This window comes from Rhinatrema bivittatum, chromosome 7 (genome assembly GCF_901001135.1).
Source record: "Rhinatrema bivittatum chromosome 7, aRhiBiv1.1, whole genome shotgun sequence".
NCBI classification, from domain to species: domain Eukaryota; kingdom Metazoa; phylum Chordata; class Amphibia; order Gymnophiona; family Rhinatrematidae; genus Rhinatrema; species Rhinatrema bivittatum.
This window is the reverse complement of record NC_042621.1, coordinates 119,927,361-119,952,621: the sequence shown is the minus strand read 5'-3', so window position 1 is coordinate 119,952,621 and position 25,261 is coordinate 119,927,361. Positions and strand designations below refer to the sequence as shown.

The window sequence follows — 25,261 nt, the reverse complement described above, 5'->3', positions numbered from 1 at the left end:
TTGAAGAGCCCTAACTTGTGTAGCGTTTCCTTATAGGAGAGCCATTTCATTCCCTTTCTCACCCTCCTCCATACCTTTTTGTTGGGTCTGTCAGTCTCAGAAGGCTTCGACCTCTGTGTCTCACCTTTCTTCCTTCTCTCTCCACAAGTCTTGGGAAGATGGCTGCTGCTGCGTCTTCATGCCGCTCTCTCCGGCGTCCTCGGAATGGCTACGGCGACGGTGTTCGCCATGTTTCTCCTGAGGGCCTCCTAGGGTGCAAGTACGCACACCACCCACGTCTTTATCCACGTCATGGTGGGAACCTCAGGGGCGGCCCCTCCAAGTGATGTCATGTCATCTGGGTATTTAGCCTGCCATTCGTTTGCTAACAAACCAACAGGCCGATTCAGTAAAGTCCGCGGGAGAGCAGGCGAACGCCCGCTCTCCTGGCGCGCGCACAGGCCACTCGCCTGTGCGCGCGATACAGTATTCAAATGAGGCCTTTGGGTAGGTGCTAATTTCTGAAAGTAAAATGTGCGTAAACGAACCTTGTCAGCTTGTCTCACCTCCAGTTTCAGCACTGCGAGTCTACATCTGGGACGCTCTCTTCTACCCAGCGCAGACTACCATCATTGGAGTGTGGGACGGGTCTCCTCTGCCGAGGACCCCTGGACTACTCTACTGGGTTACCTCACTGCTGCCACCCTGGCAGTACCACCGAGCTGTATAATAAACACAAATTCTCTGTGTCTGCGTGTATAGAGTCTAGCCTAGTACTGTGGTTCCTCACGGGGCTCCTCCCTGTGGGAGTGGCCATCTTCACAGTACCCAAGAATCCACTCAAACACCTCGAAACCATAACACTTTTCTAGTTCTACTATATCTTTTTTGAGATGGGGTGACCAGAAAAAGCACACAGTACACAAGATACAATCTCACCATGGATCAATACAGGGGCATTATGATATTCTCCATTTTATTCTCCTTTCTTTTTCAGATGACTCTTTTTCTCACCCTGCAGCTATCTGCTATTTCTACAGATCCACCTTAAGGCACGGGGGATCCCCCTCCCCCCAGCCTGACCTCTGCTGGGGAGCATTGCGCATGCTCCAGCTGCTGCTTTCTCATCTTTTAGTGTCTGCAGAGCTACAAAGAGCAGAAAAGCCTCAAAATAAAAGCAGAAACTTTCTGCCTCCCTAGGACTGGAAAGTGGAAATCTCTGCAAGCCCTAGCCCCAGATCTGCAGAGGGGGAGGGGAGGGACCTTATCGGAGACCCTCAGGAATCTGCCCAACCTCCTCTGCTATTCATCTTTCTGAGCATCTGAACAGGGAAATCTGAAGCCTGAATTCATCCCAGCAACTGCAGAATTCAGAGGGAAATGTCTGCCCTGGTTTCTGATCCGGTAAGAAATTCTTCTCTATCCTCTTGAAAATAAGACACCAGTACTTACAGGAATATTTTTCCTTGTGTGACATTTTCAACCTTCCCTCTTCACAGCACAGTGCAAAGATCTTTACAAACTTGGGGGGCATGTGGACTGTTTCTCTGCCCCAGTGGACTTTCTCACATGACCCAAACCTGGTCTCTCTCACACACATACACTCTCCTTGTCTTTAATGCATGTGCTCTCACACAAACATGAATACAGTATCACTCAACCACATATGTGTGCACATACACACAAGTATTCAAACACTCACACATGCACCCTCATACACGTATACATCACAAACATACACAGGTGAATAAACATTCTCACACACATAAACACACTATCATACACACACACTTGCTCTCAAACATATGCACACGTTCGCACATACACATGTGCACACATTTTCTCTCAATAACATAAATACACTCACACTTTCTTGCATATCCACATTAGGGATTTGCATTAGTTTGAAACAAAAAGCGTAAAATGTGACAAAGGAGCCAGTTTTTGTTTCATTTCAAACAAACCAAAAAAATAAATTTTAAAAAAATCTATACATTTTTTGGTTTGGGGAAATAGTGCGCCCTATTTGCTAATAGGGTTTACTATTTCCTGAAAAAGAAAAAAACATGAAAAAACAACAAAAAAAATTAAAAACCCTGAAAATGAAAAATGAACACAAAAATCTCAGAAAAATGAAAAAACTAAACAATGAGAAAAAAGTTTTTGTACACATCCCTAAACTACATCCCCCCCCCCCCCCCCCCCTCAGGCCTGACCCCAGCACTCTCCACTTTCCTGCCTTCAGATATCTACCCACCAGTCTCTCCCTCCCATCTGCACAGACTGATACTGCTGCTGCCCCCTTTCAACTGCTGAATCAATTAGTGCCTAGGATTTCCAGCATTTCTCTGGAGACCAGGCAATCTCTACAGAATCCTGCAATTCTGTAATTTACTGGAGAGCTGGTTTCACTGACAAGAGGCTGTATAAAAAAATGTATTACACACACACATTATAATGAACCTGGAGGGAGAGGGGCTGAGGGTGTCCTCCTTGTTGTTCCAGGCATTAGTCACATTCTTTGATGTTGCTGCTTATTTCCTGGAAGTGGAGTGGGACATTCTGGGAGAATGGCAGAAGGAGCTGTATAAGAAAGTCATCAAGGAGATTCATAGCATCCTGATATCGCGAGGTAAATATGCCTTTTCTGTTATCTATTACCCACAGGCACATTGCAGGATGGTTGCTGCCATTTTATGAGTGTAATCCCCTTACCGTTGGATAGACTGGTTTAGTGGCCGCACACACTAACTTCCCAGACATCTTCATCTCTACACCATTCCGCTCATTAGCTCCTGGGATGCTGGGAGTCACCAGCAGGGAGGAGGTATACACCTCTTGGGCCCATGGTGCTGTAGTGGGGAACTGTATCATAGCCATTCGATCTCGCCCCAAACACAATCACCAATTAGCTTGTACTCTGGATGAAGCAAACACCCCAAAATCACAGCAAGGAGTCAGCTGTGGTGTTCAACTCATAAAGTTTACTTAAGCTTGAAAAAAAATCCAAGCTAATATGACAAAACTCATGAACAGCAATACAAAACTCATCACCCCAAAAGACACAACACAGTCTCTTTATCCATGGTGCAAGGTTTTATAGGTCCTCTGTCTTCCTCTGAATCAGTATCCAGACAAAAAAAAAAAAAAAACTCTTCCCAAGCAAGGTGGGAATATTCTCTTGACTTCTAGCACAGGGGTGGACATGGAGAGGAGGAGTAGCCCAGTGGTTAGAGCAGAGGGCTGTGAACCAGATTCAAATCCCACTGCTGCTCCTTGTGACATTGGGCAAGTCACTTCTCCCTTCATTGTCTCAAGTACAAACCTAGATTGTAAATTCTCTGAGGATAGTAGAATACCTGAAAGTAATCTGCTTTGATGTACCTGAAAGCCAGAAAATAAAATAAATAATAGACAACCTTTTTGAAGTGGTGTGCGAAGATTTAAATCAGGGGTAGGTAACTCTGGTCCTTAAGTGCCTCAAACTGTTCGTCGCCCTGATCCACTAGATTCCTTTCACACAACTAATGTTAATTTTAATTGACATTAATTTTCAGTTAAAATATTCAAGAATTGTGTAAAAATATGATTGAAACTGATGTTTTCCTCACATAAAAACAAAATTATAAAAAGGAGAAGAGAAAAATGTCTCACTTCCTCCCCCCCTCCTCGCTAACACACACTCTATTAGGAAAACAGAAGAGGCCAGGCTGCTATAGATCCCTAATAGAAACTACATGCTAGCTACCAGACTACCTCACCTCAGTCACACATACAGAACCTCACCAAATACAGAATAGAGTGACCATGAAATCGTATAAATAGAAACATGCAGACAAAAATTGAACTGGAAACTGCAACAAGCCAAACTCTGTATGCAGTGCAACAATGGAAAACAGAAACATTACCATGCCTCATAAAACATCAATCAACAAAATTAAGAAATATAAAACATCATGGAGAGACCGGATTGCTGGGCCCCGATTCAGGGCCGGACCATCAACCCTCCCCGAGCCCGGATGTGAGTGGGAGGAGCTGTGTGGCATAAGAACGCCACACCTGAGCGGAGAACGCTGAGAGACCGGATTTCTGGGCCCCGATTCAGGGCCGGACCATCAACCCTCCCTGAGCCCGGATGTGAGTGGGAGGAGCTGTGTGGCATAAGAACGCCACACCTGAGTGGAGAACGCTGAGAGACCGGATTGCTGGGCCCCGATTCAGGGCCGGACCATCAACCTTCCCCGAGCCTGGATGTGAGTGGGAGGAGCTGTGTGGCATAAGAACGCCGCACCTGAGCGGAGAATGTTGAGAGACCGGATTGCTGGGCCCCGATTCAGGGCCGGTCCATCAACCCTCCCCGAGCCCGGATGTGAGTGGGTGGAGCTGTGTGGCATAAGAACGCCACACCTGCGGCGCATCACCAAAGCCGTGCGCGCCCAAGGGGTGCGCACGGCTTTGTCCGGCTTAGTCCGGACTAGGGCGGACTGAAGGGAAAAGCCCTAATATCCTGTCTCCAAATACTGAGAATTCGACATAGAGACGCTCAAATAAACGGTCAACCCTATAATTTCCTTTTGAAATGCCACCTAAAAGAAAAGGTAAGATGAGGGTGTTTCCTCCAGAACCCTTACCTCCGCTTCTACAATTAGAGATTGACCGTTTTATGACTCAGCTAGAAAAAGAGAAAGCCGAGGAGTCCATTGGTGGCACCCAGGAAGGGGAACGGGTGGCCCCCCAGGAAGAGGCATCTCTAAGTCCTGATTCACGACCGCCTCCTGCCCAACGTGGCGCCAACGGAGCTGCAGCAGCAACTTCTACCGAAGAGGTTGAATGTTTGTTGGCTACAGGGGGAGCAAGCCCCGAACTGGATTCAGAGGATGAGGAGGAAGTATCTGCTTCTGTAGAGCAACAACAAAAATCCCTTTACCTCGAAAATCCAGAAGATGTGTGGCCTAGAAGTACAAGGCCAGAGACGGTAACTTTGGGGTCACTGTGGGATCTAGTAAATGGTTTAAGTGCTGTTGTTAACAGATTAGAGGGAAAGATTGATTCAGTTTCCTCTAATTGGCAGCAACAGATAACGGGGATACAACAACAAGCAACTGAAGTTGTAACTAGAATGGCTGAAGAAAAAATAAAATCTTTAAAAATACCACAATTATGAAAGATCAAATGATGTGTTCTAGATGTTTAGAAACATTGGAAAATAACATTAGACATTTAAATGTAAGGATGGTTAACTTTCCTAAAATAGCTGGTGAAACCCCTTTTGTCTCATTAAAAAGGTTTCTTGCAGAAACTCTTGGTTTTTCGGATAGTAATAATAATGAGCTTTCCATAAATACATGTTTCTTTGCAAAAAGAATTTCTGCTCCAGCTGTAACAATTCCAACAAATCTTACAAGCTTTTTGGAAAATTCTGCTTTACAAGTATTAAGTAGTGATACCTTGATTGTCTCCTTCATAACATTATCAGATATAAGTAAATTGATGAAGGTTTACTTCCAGAAATTCCCAATTACTTATTGTGGGTTAAATGTAAAGATTTTCCCAGATTTAGCACCAGTTACACGAGTAAAGAGGCGTGAATTTCTGGAACTGAGACAAAGGATTATATCTTTAGGATTTTCCTTTTTGCTAAAGTATCCATGCCGATGTATTATAAAGAGAGGAACCGAAATATATAGTTTTGCTCAGATAGATCAATTATGCCAATTTATTGAGTCACGAGAACCATTGACTTCATCCCCGATAGACCCCAATGTGCAGGTTTAAAAAGTAAACTAGCTATATTTTGAGCTTTTTTCTTAATAAGTAATTTTTACTTCATATTATTTCCCCTAATAGAATATGTTTTGTATTCTCAGATGTAACTTATTATTCTTGAGGATTATTGTTAAAAACTGATAGTTTTCTTTTCTCAACAAATTGTGAGTTTTTTCTCATAATGAAGGTTTCTTCTTATGGACTATTGGTAAAAATTGTTGAGAGGAAAAGGTTATGTAAATTCAATATTTTTTTGAATGTGATGATTGCTATATTCTGTAATTCTAAAAAGCATAAATAAATAATAATAAAAAAAAAAAGAAATATAAAACATCATAATAATTAGGGATCTTCATTTTTGGTTTTTATTGTTCTTTATTATTCCTGGGAATTTATCAGGGTTTATTATGACAATAATAAAAATAGGAGAAAAAAATGACTACTTTTTTCGGGGTAAATATTGGAGTTTTATTTGGTGGATGGACAATAAAACAACATTAACAGATTCTCCCACTCACCTACTTAGCAGCATCTCCATCTCTACTCCTATCCCCTGCCTAGCATGCCCCTCTGACTCTCCTCCCACCCCACCCCCACCCCTGCTCTGCAGCACTGCACTTCTGCTTTTGTGTAGGGCCAGGGAGCCTGCCAGGAAGTGCTTCTGGTGGACAGGGCCTGTTTCAAATGCATTCATGGTACCAGACAGCAGACACTTTGGCTGTTTGAGTGATGAGGAGGTGGGACTTGAAATACAGCATGGGCAGTACTAGAAGGTGTGAGTGGGATTTCAGATACAACATCGCATTTACCCACACTGGCTTCCAACAGTGGCTGAAGGTCTCGAAACAGCGCATCTGCAGCTCTGGAGCAGCTTTTTAATCGGTTTAAACTGATTGTTACCTTTGAAAAAATCCGGGAATTTATGGGTGAAAATCATTTAAACTGAAAATGAAGGACCCTAATAATAATAAATAAAACATTATAATAAAACATACCAATAAAAGGAATATATATTTCAAAACAGCTGATGAATAAAATATCCAATAATTAAAAACTCATATACAAACTTTTTAAAATTTCCAAACACCAACAAAATATTTAAAAATAGTAGACACATCAAATAACACCCAATAATTAAAATTTCTAAGGATAAAAAAACAGTTTTCCATACCTGGGAACTTTTGATTTCCAGTTACCCAGAGATTGTCATAAATTACTTGGCGTGGGAGAGGATGCACACAAACGTTCTCCTCTCTCTCTCGCATACACACACGTGCTCTCTTCCCTTACATACAATCACACTCTTTCCTTGTACGTACCCGGATCAGTCCAGGACAGCTGGGTTTTGCCTCCTCTCCAGCAGATGGAGACGGAAAAAGACTTCGCGGACTCTGTCCTATACCCTTGAGGTGCCACCTAGTATCTGCCAGTATTTTTCTGTCTCCAGCAGATGGCGGAGGTGCAAAACCTAGGGGCGGATTTTCAGAGCCCTGCTCGCCTAAATCCGCCCAAATCCGGGCGGATTTAGGCGAGCAGGGCCCTGCGCGCCGGTGAGCCTATTTTACATAGGCCTACCGGCGCGCGCAGAGCCCCGGGACTCGCGTAAGTCCCGGGGTTTTCGGAGGGGGGCGTGTCGGGGGCGGGACCGAGCGCAGCGGCGTTTTCGGGGCGTGTTGGCAGCGTTTTGGGGGCGGGTACGGGGGCGTGGCTACGGCCCGGGGCGGTCCGGGGGCGTGGCCGCGCCCTCCGTACCCGCCCCCAGGTCGCGTCCCGGCGCGCGGGGATTTACGCCTCCCTCTGGGAGGCGTAAATCCCCCGACAAATGTAAGGGGGGGGGCTTAGACAGGGCCGGGTGGGTGGGTTAGGTAGGGGAAGGGAGGGGAAGGTGAGGGGAGGGCAAAAGGAAGTTCCCAGCCTACCCCCGTTCCCTCCGAGGCCGCTCCGAAATCGGAGCGGCCTCGGAGGGAACGGGGGTAGGCTGCGCGGCTCGGCGCACGCCGGCTATACAAAATCAATAGCCTTGCGCGCGCCGATCCAGGTTTTTAGCAGATACGCGCGGCTCCGCGCGTATCTACTAAAATCCAGCTTACTTTTGCTTGCGCCTGATGCGCCAGCAAAAGTAGGCCAATTCGCGCTATTTGAAAATCTACCCCCTAGTGTCTAATAGAGGTGCTGAGTTTAGGGTTGGATTTGGTCTGACTTTAGTCTCTTAGCACTTGATTTTACAAAGGAAGCTTAGTTTAAGGATCCCTTTAAATTTAAAAAAAAAAAAAAAAAATATATATATATATATATATATATATATAACCAAAAATTTGGCAATACTATCTCCCCTAGTGCTGAGGCTTATATACCAACAAACTCCCCAACAGACTACTGTCAGGGTTAGAAGCACTATTATAATATGTAATAAAGCATTTCAAAAAATGTGGTTATTTTTGAAAATATAAAATTTATTAATGGCTTCGACCAAATCACCAATGATGTGTATGAATAAATATATTACAAACCATGAAATGTAACATACATGTATGTTACATTTCATGGTTTGTAATATATTTATTCATACACATCATTGGTGATTTTTATATTTTCAAAAATAACCACATTTTTTGAAATGCTTTATTACATATTATAATAGTGCTTCTAACCCTGACAGTAGTCTGTTGGGGAGTTTGTTGGTATATATATATATATATATATATAAAATTGTGTTTGGGCCTCTCTGGCCGTGCGTCTGCTCCGTTTTCGCCGCGTTTTCGTTGATTTTCGCCACTTTCCCAGCCTGTTTTTTGACCGGGAAATCCGTCCGTTCGTCGCAGTTCTTTTTTTGTGGAGAGCCAAAATCGAGGCCGGGGATATGCCTCGTGGTGCGGCCTGCTCAGCTTGTGGCAGTGCATGCGTGCGGATTTCCTGCGCTGGGGTCTGCACAGCCTGTTTGTCAGGTGGAGAAGGTCCATCGACCCTCCTTCCTTCCGATGCCGTTTTCGCCGTCCTTTTCAGTTCCTACGAGCTCCTGGGGGTTTGTCTTGGTTGCGCTGGTTCTTTTTTCGGGCCCCGATCCTAATTTAGCTCGGGGATCATGCCGCATGGTGCGGCCTGCAGGCCAGAGTTTGTACCAGGTGCTTGTCGGGAGGGGAAGGCTCTTCGAGGAAGCAGATTCCAGCGAAATCGCATCACAGCAGCTCTAGAGCACGCAGGGACCCTGGAAGGGCAGAATTGCTGCGGCAACCTCAGGACCCTTTTCTTCTCAGCGCAGGTACTGAAGCCTTACTGCGAACATTCAGGGAGCAGGAGAAGGCTGCCCTGGGGAAGGGGAGCTCTCCGCCACCTTTTTCGCCACGTCTTGCTGTCCCTGGGGGGGGGGGGTGACTTGTAGACAGCGCAGAGCTTGGACTTGGATGAGGCTTCTTCCTCATTCTCCGATGGATTTTATTTTGTTGCTGCAGAAAGCCTTCAAAGCATGAAAAGCAGCAAAGAGCCAGGGTACTAAGGTACCCCGTGAGGTCCCACCGTCGCTGGGGGCTGGGACAGGAGCTTCATCACTCCACAAGCGTACCAAGTCACACAGTGGCATAGAAGCCCCCAAGGCCAAAAGCCCTCTCCGGTCCTTTTCCTGTCAGGTGGTCAGTTCAGATATGGATGGGGTGGGTGAATGTGAGTCTCCTCCGCAAGCCCCTGGTGAGGCACCGGATGCAGATCAGGATCACCAGCTCCAGCCAGCCAAGCCAGTAGATGCGCCTAAGAAGGTTTCTGGCTCTTTAAAAAAAAAAAAAAAAAAAAAAAGAAAATTTACTTGAGATTGTGAAAACAGCAGCAGAAGGCACAGCAAGTTCCTTTGAGCCTCCCAGGGGGTTGGCAGGTCCTGGTGGGATCATTCCCCATGGTATCAGAGGCAAAAGAGCAGGGGGTTGAAGACCCGGGGACTGCTAGAACCAGCGGGTGAAACCGGGGAGCCCGGCTCATTCACCCTTGGCAGGCAGCTCAGCACAGCCTTCGGAGTACAGTGGGGAAAAAAGAAAAAAAAAAAGGTAAAAGTTTTTTCTGGTCGGCCGGTCCAGCGTTCTCTCCAGCTCCTCTCTGCCTGCCTTACTGCCGCGTTTCGGCTCGTGCGAAAGCCCCTGCCGCCCAGTCTATTTTTGGCGCGCTTACCTCAGCTGATCGGAGCTAAATTTAGCCCGAGGCTTTGCCTCGTGGTGCGGCCTGCTCCGCATGTGGCAGTGCACGCACCCGCCTCTCTAGAGCCGGCATCTGTGCAGATTGTGTCTTGGGAGGTGAAGGCACCTTGGGGAGGTCCGCTGAGGAGAATCTCCGTGGCAGCAGCAATTCTTCACGGCGCCCAGAGCCTGGGAGGCTTACAGCTCAGCCACAGCTGCCTGATCCGTTCCTGCTTACTGTAGGGACTGAGGCCATTTGAAAACGTTCAGGGATGCAGAGAGAGCTGTGATGGAGGCATGGAGTTCCTCGCCACCTCTCTCCCTGCGACCGGGGTCCTCATGGGTGGGCAGGTCGCAGGAGGATCGGGCTGATACTTCATATGGTGATCCTGAGGGGGCCTCGGATGGGTCTTCTTCGTTGTTCTCCTCGGACTTGGTGAAGTTTTTTCACAAAATGTTCAAGGCACGGAGAGCGTCCAAACGCAAGAGGGGCAAGGTCTCTGAGGTTCCCTCCCGTAAGTGTCCCAAATCCCAGCCGGTGGAGGGGCATACTAAGTCTAAGTGCCCTCTCAGATCCGTGGCAGGTCCAAATGATTCGTCTTCGACGCATCTATCTGATGGAGAAGACCCTTCCCCGCAAGACCTTCAGGGGGTAGACGCAGGCCAGGATGGTCAGCCCCTGGTGCCCAAGCAGGGAGGCGTTTCTGCGGTGGACGGTGATGATCCCAAGGTGGTACGCTTGTTCCGGAGAGATGAATTGGGTCCGCTTATCCCAAATATTCTGGAAGAGCTTGGAATTGAAGTCCCGCAGGAGGATTTGCATATGGGAGCGGTGGATCCCGTGATATTAGGTCTAAGAGGTCCGGCTCGCTCTTTTCCCTTTCATATGTCGGTCACTGACCTCTTGTTCCGGGAGTGGGACACTCTGGATCTAGGTTTGAATGTCAGCCGCGCTATGGATAAGTTGTAACCGCTATCGGAGGATGCGCTGGAGCTGCTCAGAGTACCCAAGGTGGATGCAGCAGTCTCTGCAGTCACTACAAAGACCACCATCCCAGTCACGGGAGCGACGGCCCTAAAAGATTTGCAAGACCGAAAGTTGGAGGTACAGCTTAAAAAGATATTTGAGACCTCCTCCCTCGGAGTGTGGGCGGCCATGTGCAGCAGTTTTGCTCTGCGTGCGAGCCTGTGTTGGGTGCATCACTTACAATCTGTGGCATCCCTTTCGGAAGTGGACGTGGCTCAGGCTGATCATTTGGAGGCGGCGGTGTCTTACAGTGAGGACGCACTATATAATCTCCTGCGTATGTCGGGAAGAACAAAGGTCTCTGCTCTTTCGGCCCACAGGCTCCTTTGGCTCAGAAATTGGTCGGCGGATGTCTCCTCGAAAGCTCAGCTAAGTTCTTTGCCTTTCAAGGGAAAGCTGCTCTTCGGCCAACAGTTGGAGGACATGATTAAGTCTCTGGGAGAGAATATGATCCACAAGCTGCCAGAGGACAGGCCCAGGAGCAGAGGCTCTTTTCCTCAGAGGTCCAGATTCCGGGGGATTTGTCATTTTCGGGCCTCACAGTCTTCTGGATCCTCCTCTCGTCAGGCTCCCAGCTGTGATGGATTTGGCACAGTCCAGTCTTCTTTGGTGGCTGTGTTCAGATTACGATGGGGTGTGGATTTGGAAATTCCCTCCTGGATAAGGGTAACCAACGATGCCAGCCTCTCCGGGAGGGGAGCAGTTTGTCGAGGAACAGCAGTGCAAGGTCAGTGGATGAGGTTGGAGTCTTCTTGGTTGATCAATTGGTTGGAGACCAGAGCGATTCGGTTGGCGCTACAGGCCCTCCTTCCCTTAGTAGAGGGGAGATCAGTGCAGATTCTCTCCGACAATGCGACGACGGTGGCTTACATCAATCGTCAGGATGGAACTCTGAGTCGTCCAGTGGCAACGGAAGCTCAACTATTAATCAGCTGGGCGGAACAGCACCTGTACAGGATAGCAGCCTCTCACATTGCAGGAGCGGACAATGTGCAGGCTGATTTTCTCAGCCGCCACCAGTTGGATCCAGGAGAGTGGGAACTCTCCAATGAAGCTTTCAGTCTCCTGTGCAACTGATGGTCCAGGCCCGCGATGGACCTGTTGGCGTCGTATCGCAATGCCAAAGCTCCTCTATTTTTCAGTTGTCGAAGAGAGCCAGGAGCGGAAGGTGTAGACACTCTGGTGCTTCCCTGGCCAAAGGACATTCTGTTGTACGTCTTTCCGCCGTGGCCGTTGGTCGGCAAGGTTCTACATCGCATCGAGGTTCATTCAGGCAAGGTGATACTCGTCGCGCCAGAGTGGCCAAGGCACCCGTGGTTTGCGGTCCTTCTCAATCTGGCGGTAAACAGCCCGCTGAGATTTCATCCGTCCCCGAGTCTGCTGTGACAAGGTCCCGTGTATTTCACAGAGGTAGATTGCTTTTGTCTAGTGACATGGCTTTTGAAAGGCGGAGATTGAGAAATAAGGGTTACTCGGAGGAGGTGATTACTACGCTTTTGCAGTCCCGTAAACCTTCTACCTCCATAGCCTACGGCAGAGTTTGGGGTATTTTCGAGGACTGGTGCCTGAACCATGTGGTGGAGCCATCCAGGGCTACTATTCTGGATATTCTGGCCTTTCTGCAGGCAGGTCTAGTAAAAGGTCTAGCCTTCAATTCCCTACGAGTTCAGATGGCAGCCCTTGGTAGTTTTCGGGAAAAGGTACAGGGCCTCGCTCTAGCGTCTCATCCGGATGTAGTTCATTTTCTGCGTGGCGTTAAACATCTTCGTCCTCCAATTCGGAACCCCTGTCCTTTGTGGAAGCTCAACCTGGTTCTCCGTGCCCTTTTGTAATGCGCCTTTCGAGCCGCTGACACGGGCGACCTTGAAAGATCTGACGTTGAAGGTCGTTCTCGTGGCTATTGTATCGGCGCGGCATGTTTTGGAGCTACAGACCTTATCTTGTCAGGAGTCCTTCTTAAGGATTTCTAACAAAGAAGTTTCTTTACGAACAGTTCACTCCTTTCTTCTGAAAGTAGTGTCCTCTTTTCATTTGAATCAGATGGTGGCGCTTCCATCCTTGGCGGGACTAGATCTTTCTACTTCCGAGTCTAGGGAGTTAAGACAGTTGGACGTCATACCTTTGCCAGACATTATCGACTGGATGTCCGGGCCCCAGAGCCCGGTTCTTTTGGAACCAGTGTACTCCAAGCGGGACTCTCAGTCCCACCTTGGTTAGGAAAGTTTGGTACAGCCCAGCTGTCCTGGACTGATCCAGGTTCGTACAGGGAAAGGAAAATTGGTTCTTACCTGCTAATTTTCGTTCCTGTAGTACCACGGATCAGTCCAGACGCCCGCCTGGGGGAAAATGGAGAGTCTGCTCGACTGGTAGCTGATCAATTTTTCTGCAAGTTTTATTGCATGCCCCCTTTTCAGGGAAAGGGTTTGGGCATGTTTTTCATTCATTCATAAGGTTTCAGGTGTTTTCATTTCCTCTGCTCTTCAGGGGGAAGTGGTTTTATGGTTGCCGTTATGGTTTTTCTAATTTCTGTTTGGGTACAGTACAATACTGGCAGACACTAGGTAGCACTTCAGGGGTATAGGACAGAGTCCGCGAAGTCTTTTTCTGTCTCCATCTGAGGCAAAACCCAGCTGTCCTGGACTGATCCGTGGTACTACAGGAACGAAAATTAGCAGGTAAGAACCAATTTTCCTTTCTTTCTCTCTCTCACATGCAGTCACACGTGTACGCACACTCTCTACCCCACATGCAATCATATAAACATGCTCTCTCTCTCTCTCCCATGTGCAATCACATGCACACTTTCTGTCTCTCCCATGTGCAATCACACACACACACACACACACAAACATACTCTCTCTCATATGTAATAAAATCCACATGCTCTCTTTCCCATATACAGGTGAACTATGTGCAGCGAGATGAGGAGGGAAGGTTTTTAATAGTGCATTTATTACTCAACAAAGAATTATACATCTTGGTTAATATCTACTGTCCCAACACTTTCCAGAGAGAGCTATTTCAGACTTTGGATAAGGTATTATTACAAAGCGCTGGTGGGAAGTTGATTATTGGTGGGGATTTTAATCTGGTATGTAATCCTGCTGTCGATTGTTCCATGGGGGGGGCATCACTCTAGAGAAGATAGAAAAGCCCTTCTCCGATTTATGCATAAATGGATCTTGATAGACGTGTGGAGAAATAGACACCTGCTGGGGAGAGATTTTTCCTTCTACTCGAGACCCCATGATACGTATACCAGAATTGACCTCTTCTTAGTAGAAAAGTCACTGGTGCTACATGCGAGGGGTACAGGAATAGGTAACATATCATGGTCAGATCACGCCCCGGTGTGGTGAGAACTAAGAGGTGGCTCTCGAGATACTGGAAGGAAGTTCTGGAAATTAAATTGACTCCCTACTAAAGGATGGTGATGCGGTATCTCACATCAATAAAGCAATCTCAGAGTATTTACATTTTAATAAGATCCCAGGTACAAACCCTGTTGTACTTTGGGATTGCCTAAAGGCTGTTGTACGAGGGAGCTTAATCTCTTTAGCCTCATATAAGAGACGAGAGAAAGAACGGCAAAGTCAATCATTGAAAGATCAACTACAGAAAGTAGAAGCGGCCCATAAAAGAAATATTTCCCACAGTTTATGGCAGGAATTAAGAGACATACACTACTAGCTACAACTACTAGAGGCTGAAGAAATAGCATTTAAAATGGCTCTTATGAGACAAACCCAATATGAACAAGGCAATAAGGCTGGCAAGCTACTGGCTCAAGTGCTAAAAAAAAAAGAATGTCCCAAGTTTAGTAATCATGTGTTTCTTATCCTGAACTTCTGTATCTGCCCTATCTGGGTATATTTGTTTGATTGTATGATGCCTCTTCATTGTGAATAAAAATACTAATTACAAAAAAAAATACACATGCTCTCTCTCCCATATGCAATATCACACACACACTCTTTCCCACATGCAGTCACACATACTCGCTCCTTGCCAGCCCTAACCTCAGCCTGTAACCGGACTCTTTCTCCGACTGCTTTTAAGGGATATTCACCTAAGTCCTGCCGGCCCCTGGAACTCAAGTGCTCAGCCTGCGGGGAATGGGGCTGGTATAGACGAAGTTCCCGTTCAGTCCCAGCATGGGCGTGTCCTCCAGGTGTCAGCATGGGCCTGGTAAGTTCGCTTACTAAGCTGCGTCAACCACGCTGCAGCCCAAGGTCTCACAACTGTGACAGTCCCAAGCCCAACAGAAGTTGCTGTGGCTCTCTGGGGCCCAATGAGAGACACTATTTTTGCGGGCTTGGCAAAAGATGCTGCTCTATGCTGTAAGATAAAACTTTTATGAGTTATATTAGAAACTTCATAAAAGACCAGCTGGAGTCTGTGTCTCTTTTCTCTACAACAAAAGCTGATACAGGGGAGGATTTACCTCTGGTTCCCAAATGAGAACCACAACATCTGTATAAAGACATAATATTTTAGCTTTGCACTAGAGACAAGTTGTACAGTATCTATCATGTTCCCTGTACGTACCAGGATCAGTCCAGACGGTGGGTTATGTCCCCCGTCCAGCAGATGGAGTCAGACAAAGCTTTGGAGGGTGCTGACATATCAACCAGTGCACCCTGCCTAGATCCTCAGTATCTTTCTGACTCCAGCGCTACACATCTAAACTTCTCAAACATGCTGTTCCCCTCTACTGTTTTGACTTTTCTTTCATCTCAAGCCTTTCTCTCTGCGCCAGTCTGGTTTTGCCCTCTATATTCCAGAGAAACACCCCTTCCCAAAGTCTGCAATGACTTGTTTATGGATAAAGCCAAAGACCTTTACTTGATCCTTCTCTTCCTTGAGCTATCTGCTGCTTTTGATCACCTCTTACTACTTGATATTCTGTCCTCAGTTGGATTTTGGGACTCTCTCCTGTCTTGGTTCTCATCTATCTCTTGTCATAGATGTGAGCCCTTGGGCTGTGGCATGGTTGATGCAACCTAGCAGGCAAACCCATTAAGCCCATGCCGACAGCTGGTGGACACACTCTTACAAAGACTAGGATTAGGGCTTCACCTATACCAGCCCCATTCCCTGCAGGTTGAACCCTTGGTTTCCAGGGGCCAGCAGATCTTGGGCAAGGGTCCTGTAAGCAGCGGTCAGAGGAAATTGAGTAGCAGGCCGAAGTCAGGGTAGGCAGTGAGGAAGTAGTGTCAAGGTCCAGGCCAAGGTCCGGGCAAGCAGCAAGCAAGTGGTGTCTAGATTTAGGCCAAGGTTGGGGCAAGCGGAGGTCAGGCACTTTCAAGGTCCGAGCAGGTGGGTCACCTCAGGTGGAGTTCCAGAAGAGTAGTCGAGGTCCAGGCTGCAGTCAAACCAAGAATCAGGCAGAGACAGACAAGACCCAGGCAGGGTACAAAGGGACCAAGATATGGCAGGGCAAGGCAAAACAGGGACACAAGGCAGGGCAAGGCAATAGGAGACAAGGAAACAGAGAGACAAGGCAACGAAGAGCAACACGCACTGCAGGATTGCAGGAAAACCTGTTGCTGAGGCGCCTGGGCTTTAAATTCCCAGCCTGCACTGACGTCATCTCCCACTGCTGCTTCAGCTTTCTCACCACGGGGCCTACAAAACCAGGGCTGGTGTGTGCACGTGCGCACTTTAGGAGGTAGTGCGGCCCAGCCGGGAAGGAGTCTGATGGTGGCGTTCCTGCCACATTGTCAGGGTTAGGGCAGGCCAGCTGTGGCGCAGGAACTGCAGTAGACCCAACATTACATCTCTCCCATAGCACTTTAATGTGTCTTCTGGTGTTCTCCTCTACCGCCTTCCCGCTATCAATTGGTGTGCCTCAGGAGCCTTTCGGGACACTCTTCTCACCTCTCTACCTTTTTGTGCTTCTTTTAAATCTTAACTGTTAAATCATGCACTCAGCCTTATTGATTTTAACTATTTTCATAATAAATTAAATTCCCAAAGTCTGTTTATGATGAGCGATGTGAGAGTGAGCCCTTGTTGCTATGGCGTAGTTGATGCAGCCTCATAGGCAAACCTATTTGGCCTATGTTAACAGCTGGCAAATGCACCCTGAAACGGGACAGACTAGAGCTTTTTCTATATCAGCCACCTCCCTGCAGGTTGAGCCCTTGGGTTCTGGTATCCCTAGGGTTGTGGAGAGAGCAAGAGTCCAGAGGCATGCTGGGGTCAGGACAGGCAGCAGACTGGAGAGACTGGGAACAGGCCAATAGTTGGGGCAGATGGCAAGCAAACGAAGACAAGGTACAATGCAAGAGGTCAGGTCCAGGTGGCAGGCAATCGAGGTCAGGTCCTAGAGATCAGGCCAAGGATGGACAAAGACACACAAGAGACACTGGATGAGACAGCTGGGCAGGGCAAGGATGGACAAGACAGGCTGGGCTGGGCAAGGCAAGGCTGGATGAGGCAGGAACAATCAGTGACAGGGGAACAATCTGCAATGCAGGAGCAGCACACATTGCTGAAGGCATAGCTGGGTCTTATATACCCAGCCGCATGATATCATCAGGAGCCGCTGGCAGCCTGGGTTCCCACCGTGGGTCCTTTAAATGACAGCATGGCACGCACGCATTCATGCATCCAGGGATAGCCCACAGAGGAGGAAAAGAAGGCATCATGCTGGTGGTGTCCTGCCACAAGAGTAGTACATGGCAACTTCCAGGCCGCACCAAGAGCTGGGGTGTCGTGGTAGTGAGTGATGCCAGTCATGGGTGGGTTTTGCGACCAAAGAACGTAACACTCTTTTGCCCTGTGTGTTTTCTTAATCAGATTGTAAGCTCAATTGTTTTTGTACAGCACTGTGTACATTGAATAACGCTATATAAATGATAAGTAGTAATAGTAGTAACATGTAGCCCCACCAGGTAGTAACCTGATGTCACATGTCAAACATTACCTTTCTCCCTCTTACTGGCCTCTAGATAAATCGAGTTATCGTAATGTCCCAGAACTTGGGTTTTCCTTCTCAAATTCTCCTCTCCAGGAGGGCACATGCTGGCAGAAAAGATGGGCATCTCTAATGCCTCCATCTAGAAGGATCATGACTAGAAATGACTGTATGAGAAATTCTTCTAGGTTTAACCTCAATCAAATGGCAGCCTGCAGCTGTCTCTTCTTACCAAGCTTTGTCACACAAATACTCACCCAAAGATGCACGCCAACACACACTGCTCCATCAGAAGAAGAAACAGATGAAACTTCCAGAGGTTCTTACAAGTACAATTGAAATGTAATTTTGCTATGTTATGTTGACAGGTTATTCAATTGCTAATCCTGATGTAATATTCAAGATTAAAAAGGAAGAGGAGAAATATTTCACTCAACACTATGAGTGGGAAGGAAAAGAAAATACGAATAACCCCACCATTAGTAAGTAAACGTTTTGAATATTTATTTATTTATTTATTTATTTAAAGATTTTTCTATACCGGGGTACGTAAATAACATCACCTCGGTTTACATTCAAACAGTAATTCAGCATTGCGCTTTACAATATAACAAGGTAACTAAACGAAAAACAATACAGTATATAACTTTATATTAATAGAATATCAGCAATATATGAGAGATTGTGGCAGTTAGGAAGAGTAGTTGAGGATTCAGATCATTGATAGTAGGCTTTTTTAAATAGCCAGGTTTTAAGGTTTTGTTTAAATTTTTTGTGACAGAGTTCCTGGCGTAATTCAGAGGGCATGGTGTTCCATATTGTTGATCCAGCAATGATGAAAGATCGATCTTTTGTACTAGAGAGTTTAGTCAGATTGGGTGCTGGGATATTTAGTTTGGCTAAATTCTGGAATCTCGTTGGGCGGGAAGACGTTTTGAATTGTAGTTCATCTGTAAACCAGAGCATTTCTCTGTTTTGAATGGCTTTGTGTATCAGCGACATAGATTTATAAATTATCCTGTAAGCCACAGGTAGCCAGTGCAAAGACTGAAGAGCTGGAGTGATGTGATCATGGCGGCTTGTGTCGGTGATAATGCGGGCAGCTGCATTTTGCAGCATTTGCAAAGGTTGAATGGTGGCTTTGGGTAGACCCAGTAACAGAGCATTGCAGTAATCAATCTTTGATAAAATAGTTGCTTGTAAAACTGTGCGGAAATCATATTGGTATAATAGAGATTTAATCCGTTTAAGCGTAAATAGCTTAAAGAAACCATTTTTTACCATATCCGCGATGAATTTTTTAAATGAGAGATTGCTGTCAATGATGATACCAAGGCTGCGTACTTGTTGTGAAATAGTGGAGTTGTTTTGAGCAATATCAGAGTTGATCAGTATTGTATTTTTTGGAGGTGAAATTATGATAAGTTCAGTTTTATTGGTATTTATAGCCAATTGGTTGTCTGTGAGGATTGTTTTAATTTCTAATAAAGCTACCTTCCAGGTATTCAGTGCATTTGTGATTGTGCTGGTTATAGGTATGAGTATTTGAACATCATCTGCGTAGATGAAGTGTTGAAGATCCAATTTAGAGAGTAGCCGGCATAGCGGTGTAAGGTAAACATTGAACAATGTGGAGGAGAGAGAAGATCCTTGGGGGACTCCTTGAGAGAGGTTTCTTGGCTTGGATTCACTTCGTCCACATCTAACGCTGTATGTTCTATTGCTCAGGAATGACTGAAACCATAGTAAAGCCGATCCCGAGATACCTATTTCAGAAAGACGGGTAATAAGAGTGTTGTGGTTTACCGTGTCGAAAGCAGCTGATATATCAAGAAGGGCGATGAGGTATGATTTGCCAGCATCTAAAGCTCTTAGTAGCACCTCAGAAAGTGATATCAAAAGTGTTTCCGTGCTGTGGTACTTTCTGAACCCATATTGAGATGGAAAGAGTATTTGATGATCATCTAAATAATCAGTTAGTTGTTTGTTGATGACTCTTTCCATAATCTTTGAGAGGAAGGGAAGGTTTGATACTGGACGAAAATTTGCTGGATCAGATGAATCTAGGTTAGATTTTTTTATCATTGGAGTAATGATAGCATGTTTAAGTATAGAAGGAACTATGCCTGTGGTGATGGATTTGTTAAGAATCTTTGCAATAGGTTTTGCTATTGTAGAACGTATTGTAAGAAGAGTCTTAGTAGGTAATATGTCGGTGGGGTGGAAAGCTGGTTTCATTTTCTTTAGAATTGACTCAACTTCAATACCAGTAGTAATCTCAAGATTAGATAGCTTTGTTTCAAATTTATCTTGAGTGGCTGATGTAGCTTGGTTGGTGTGTAAAGGAGCAGGAAATGAATTAAATCGCGTTAAAATAGAATGTATTTTGTTATAAAAGAATGTAGCTAGTTCCTCACATTTTGAATCATCATTGTTGTTTAGATTGTTGTGAGTTGGAGCAGTAACAAGGCTTTTGACATATTGGAAAAGTGCTTGAGGGTTGAATTGATATTGATGAATTCTGGAAGCATAAAAATCTTTTTTTGTTTTGTCGGTGGCTTGGCGATATTTGTGTAGTAATGATTTGAATTTTAATAAAGTCGTGGAATTTTGGTTTCTGCGCCATTCTTTTTCTGTCTTACGTAGCTCCGTTTTCATAGCTTTAAGTTCGGGAGTATACCAAGGTTTTTTCCTTATTATTTTTTCGGAATTGATTTCCTTGGATTGAATAGGACAGAGTTTCTCTGCTATGTTACTAGTAATTTTAAACCAAGAAGAGGTAGCTGTTTCAGCGTCTGTGAGATCTAAATTTTTGAGATCTTCTGATATCACATTATTAATTTCATCTGTTTGACCTTGTTTTCGGAAGTAGATGGTTTTTTTTGCTGTGAACATTAGATGGTAATTGTTTTATTGTACAGCAGGTGTCAATCCGAAAGTGGTCCGACCAAGGAATGGGAGTGCAGAGGGGAGGTTTTGTATCAATATGGGAGTTAGTAAACATGACATCAAGGGTATGACCAGCTTTATGAGCCGGGTTAGTCACAGCTTGTTGAAAGCCTAGAGCATTAAGAGAGGTCAGTAAAGTTTCACAGGCTGGGGTTAGAGGGATGCGATCAAAGTGTAGGTTCAAATCCCCCAGAATAATTGTTGGGAGGTGAATATCAAGGTTTTTGATAATAAATTCAGTTAGTAGAGATGGGTTATTCTCAAGTATGCTGGGGGGGGAGTAGATCAGGCAGATTTGAAGATCTATATATAAAGGACTTTGCATTTTTAGATCACAGGCGATAGGTCATTAACAGCAAACATCAGGCAACTTAAAATCTCTTTCTCAATATATCATCAGTAGGTCCTTGGTGAATCCTTGAAGACATGTGTTTTCTCATAACAGGCCTTCCCATTGTAACGTCTGTGTTCTCGTTGAGCATTAAACAAGAGGTGGATCCACCCTTCTTGGATCATCCTGAATCAGAGACGACTGAAGAGATTCACCCTCTTATAACAAGCAAGTATACAATTCCTCTGGTTTATCTTTATTAACGTCAGCCAGCACCAATTAAGAATTCACCACTGGAGGGCAAGAGGCCGTCATCTTGCCCCCTTATCTGTTTCCCTACTTTGGATGGGTTAGGCTGGCAGGGATATGGGACTTGGAGTGTTACAGGGGATGCCAGGGGGAGCACTCCCAGGGAGGGCAGTACGGCTTGATTAGCTAAAGAGACAGAACACAAACTGTGCAGTGTAATACAATTTTTGGTAATCTGTTTTAATGTATGTCACCTGAAGCTTGGCACCAGGCAACTAATAAATAAATAAAATTAATGAACTGACTTGTATGCTTTTTTATGCAACACAGCTCATTAACTCTTGTTTCCAGCAATTTGCATTAATTACACTTTAACATTAATGAAGACTAACGTGATAAAATGCACTAAAAGTAGTATATGTTAATATATGTTTAATGCTTATTAAAGATTGCATTAGTATTAATGCACTTTAGTACATTGACCCCCTTGTGTGTGCCCAGGAGAGTGAGTATGCCAAAAGACCAATGAGAAGGTTTAGGATATTCCATGGAATATTCTAATTTTGCTTTTTTACTAGTCCCATACTTAATGCAATACTTAGCCCCCTCCTCTGTCTTGCCACCAGGCTTGGCATTAGTCTAATAATATTATTATTAGTAGTATTATTATTAATGTACATACAAGGTCCCGAGTTCACGTTCCCTGGGCAACAGGTTCAACTTAAGATAGACACAAAGGCAGGTATTTATATAATAAGAATATTTTATATAAGATATAAGTGTGTTACAAAGTTTTTATTTCAGAGAATTGTGCAGCTGTAATACTGAAAGAGAGAGAGAAAGAGAAGGGTGGAGGTGTGATAAGAGAATCAGGTGAAAAAGGCAGGGTTCTGTGTGTGAATGTGGATGTCCCTTTTAATAGTCTGAGATGGTTCTGTGATGTAATCAAAAGAAAAAGGGATGAGGTAAAATATGTTCTCTTTCCCCCAAAAATCAAAAGTATGTTTCTTTCAAGTTAATATCTGCCTTCTTGTTTAGTGATTGTTCTTGATGGTTTTAAAATTTGTTAGACAAAGGCTGTAATTAGGTCATTTTGTGTCTCTTTGTTTCCAGTGTTAATCTTTTTGCATGTAAGTTGTTCCTTTAGAAATTGTTCAGTGTCTTATTAAACAAACTATTACCTTCCACTAAGACAGGAGCCAGTGAATCTGAGGGTTTCCATCTTGTGCAATAATTTCTAAAATCATCGTTCAGGTCTGATTAGGTCCAGTTAGGTATTAGGGATGTGCAGGGGAAAAACATGTGTTTTTGTTATTCGGTTTGTTTTCAGGAGTTTTTTTTCCCTACGAATTTTGGTTGGTGGATTGCTCGATTCGTTTCATTCGTGTGAAAAAAAAACGAATCAAGCAATAACCCTCCCCAAAAACCAAAAGTGAAGCCTCCCTGCCACCCTCCCGGAAACAATGCTGGGGCTAGGATCTCTCCCCAGCCCCCAATTACCTGGTCCAGTGGGGATCCACCGGCAAGGTCTAGACCGAACGCTCAGGCTTGCCTAGGCTGAGGCTGCGGTAGGTTGCCTCTTGTTGTGGGATCTGCTAGTGGGTTAGCAATCTGTTGGGATTTGCTATGCGGATGGGAGGAGCCAGCAGATGAGAATAGCAGTCTGATAGAATCCCCTCCCCAAAAGGGAGGAGTAGCAATCTGTAGTGAACTGCCTCCCATGGGTCTACTAAGGAATGGCAATATGTTATGATGTAGACTGCAGAGTTGGCAATTTGTACCAGCGGCATACTAGAGATGGTGCTCAGCTGGACAGAAAGTAGGTGAATCCTTGGGCCGATGGCAGATAACTGCACCCCCAGGAGGGAGTCCCGAGAGGGACCACCGGCTAGGCTGGAGTATGGAGACAGACACAGATAGTTCTTTTTATTAGATAGGTAGTATAACCACCAAAGGTGGCAGTAGTGAGCTGAAGTGCCCGGCAGGGCTGAAGTCCCTCAGATACTGGAACTGCGATTCCAAGGTTGCTGAGCTGCAAAGAGACTGTAGATAGTGAATAGACAGGGTATGCAGATATACATAGCCAGTACTAGAGGATAACTCACATAAGGTCTTAAGATAGCTCAGTAGCTGGAAAGGGTTAGGCCCTCGAGGAGCAAGTACCTGGTTCCAGGGAAAGCTCTTAGAGAGCGGTAGTCACTCACAGTAATCTGTATCTGGAATAGCTTCTAGTCAATAGAGAATCTTCAGAGTGTTCAGGAACATAGGCCCTCGAGCAAGTGCCGGTTTCTATATACCTTCTGAAATAGTAACTCACAAATGTCTGTACATGCAATAGCTTCTGGACACAGAGAATCTTCAGAGTATTCAGGTACATAGGCCCTCGAGGAGCGAGTACTGGTTCCTATCGGTAATCTGAAATAATAACTCACAATGTCCGTCTCTTGCGATCGCTTCCAGGCAATAGAGAGTCTTCAGAGGGTTTAGGAACATGGGCCCTCGAGGAGCGAGTACCAGTTCCTATCTGTAGTCTGAAATAATAACTCACAAAGGTCTGTACCTGCGGTAGCTTCTGGGCAAGGAGAATCTTCAGAGTGTTCAGGAACATAGGCCCTCGAGGAGCGAGTACCAGTTCCTATCTGTAGTCTGAAATAATAACTCACAATGTCCGTCTCTTGCGATCGCTTCCAGGCAATGGCGAGTCTTCAGAGGGTTTAGGAACATGGATCCTCAAGGAGCGATTACCGGTTCCTTTCTGTAATCTGAAATAGAGAAAGAGAATGAGGCCCCTGAGGAGCGGGTACCCCTGGTAGGTCCGGAGAGGCAATGTTGCAAGAGTGAAGCGGGTCCGAAGGAAATCCCGCAAGCGATCCTTTGGGTGCAAAGTAGTCTTGGACAGCCGAAGCTAGGCCAGTCGGAGTCCTTGCTAACTTGATCTGTTAGCAAAAGTAAAGACCTTTTATGTTGGAAGCGGATGACGTCAATACAGGGGGACATCCCTGAGGTTCGCGCCCTCGCCGGTACATACTTCGGAGCACGCACCCTACGTCATCAGGAACATGGCGGATTCGCAGCGTCGAGCCGGCCCGGGGACGCTGGGAAGAAGCGGCATGGAGACACCGCGGCATCAAGCCATCCATCAGGCATGGAGGGAGTCGCCACACAGGTAGAGAGGGTGGAGCGAGGGCGAAAGCAGGCACAAATGCAACACCTCTGCCTTGGCCTACTCAAGGCTGATGCCTTGGCCTAGGCTGGAGCCTGGACCCAGGTCTGATGCCATGGCCCAGACGCCAGGTTAGGACCTCAGCCCGGACCCAGGCCTTACACTGCGACCAGGCCCGGAGGCTGTGTCCTGATGCTGGGACCTTGGCCCAAGCCCAGACCCAAAACTGCGACCTGACCTGGAGATCTGGTCCTGTTGGCCGGGCCTCGACCCAGACCCAACACCATGACACCACTCGGAGTCCAGGTCTTGATGCCTGGACCTTGGCCTAGGCCAGAACCCAGACCTGATGCTGAGTCTCGATGCCGGAGCCTCGGCTGGAGGCTGAGTCCAGGCCTGATGCCGCGACTCGTTCCGAAGGCTGGGTTGCGATGCCAGGGCCTAGGCCTGGAACCAGACCTGACACCACAACCTGCCCGGGCCTCAACCTAGGCCGGAGCCTGAGCCCAGTCCCAGTGCCGTGATCCCATCTGGAGGCTGGCTCCCAATGCTAGAGCCTCGCCTGGACCCAGGCCCAATACCAGGGCCTTGGCCAGGAGGCTGGGTCTAAATCCCCGGGCCTCAGCCCAGGGTCAGGCCCAGGCTTCAAAGCCCAGACCTGGTAGCTCCTCATTGGGTTTTCTTTCTTTGGCTCTTTAATGCCAAATAACGGTGTCCA

At 46.2% G+C, this 25,261-nt stretch overlaps 1 protein-coding gene across 1 annotated transcript; it reads left to right on the top strand.

Annotated features, from left to right (window-relative positions):
• The first annotated feature begins 1,134 nt into the window (after positions 1 to 1,134).
• Positions 1,135 to 21,394, top strand: LOC115096173 (protein ZNF783-like). The gene is made up of 4 exons (XM_029610686.1): positions 1,135 to 1,383; positions 2,485 to 2,611; positions 18,220 to 18,333; positions 21,246 to 21,394. Exons 1-4 carry the CDS (start codon positions 1,360 to 1,362, stop codon positions 21,392 to 21,394), a joined length of 414 nt encoding a protein of 137 aa, XP_029466546.1. The 5' UTR covers positions 1,135 to 1,359.
• The last annotated feature ends 3,867 nt before the right edge of the window (positions 21,395 to 25,261 follow it).

Coding starts and splice junctions, on each gene's coding strand:
- LOC115096173 (XM_029610686.1), top strand. CDS start 1,360: ATGTCTGCCCTGGTTTCTGATCCG. Junction 2,612..18,219: donor TAGCATCCTGATATCGCGAG/GTAAATATGCCT, acceptor TTATGTTGACAG/GTTATTCAATTGCTAATCCT. Junction 18,334..21,245: donor TACGAATAACCCCACCATTA/GTAAGTAAACGT, acceptor TTCTCATAACAG/GCCTTCCCATTGTAACGTCT.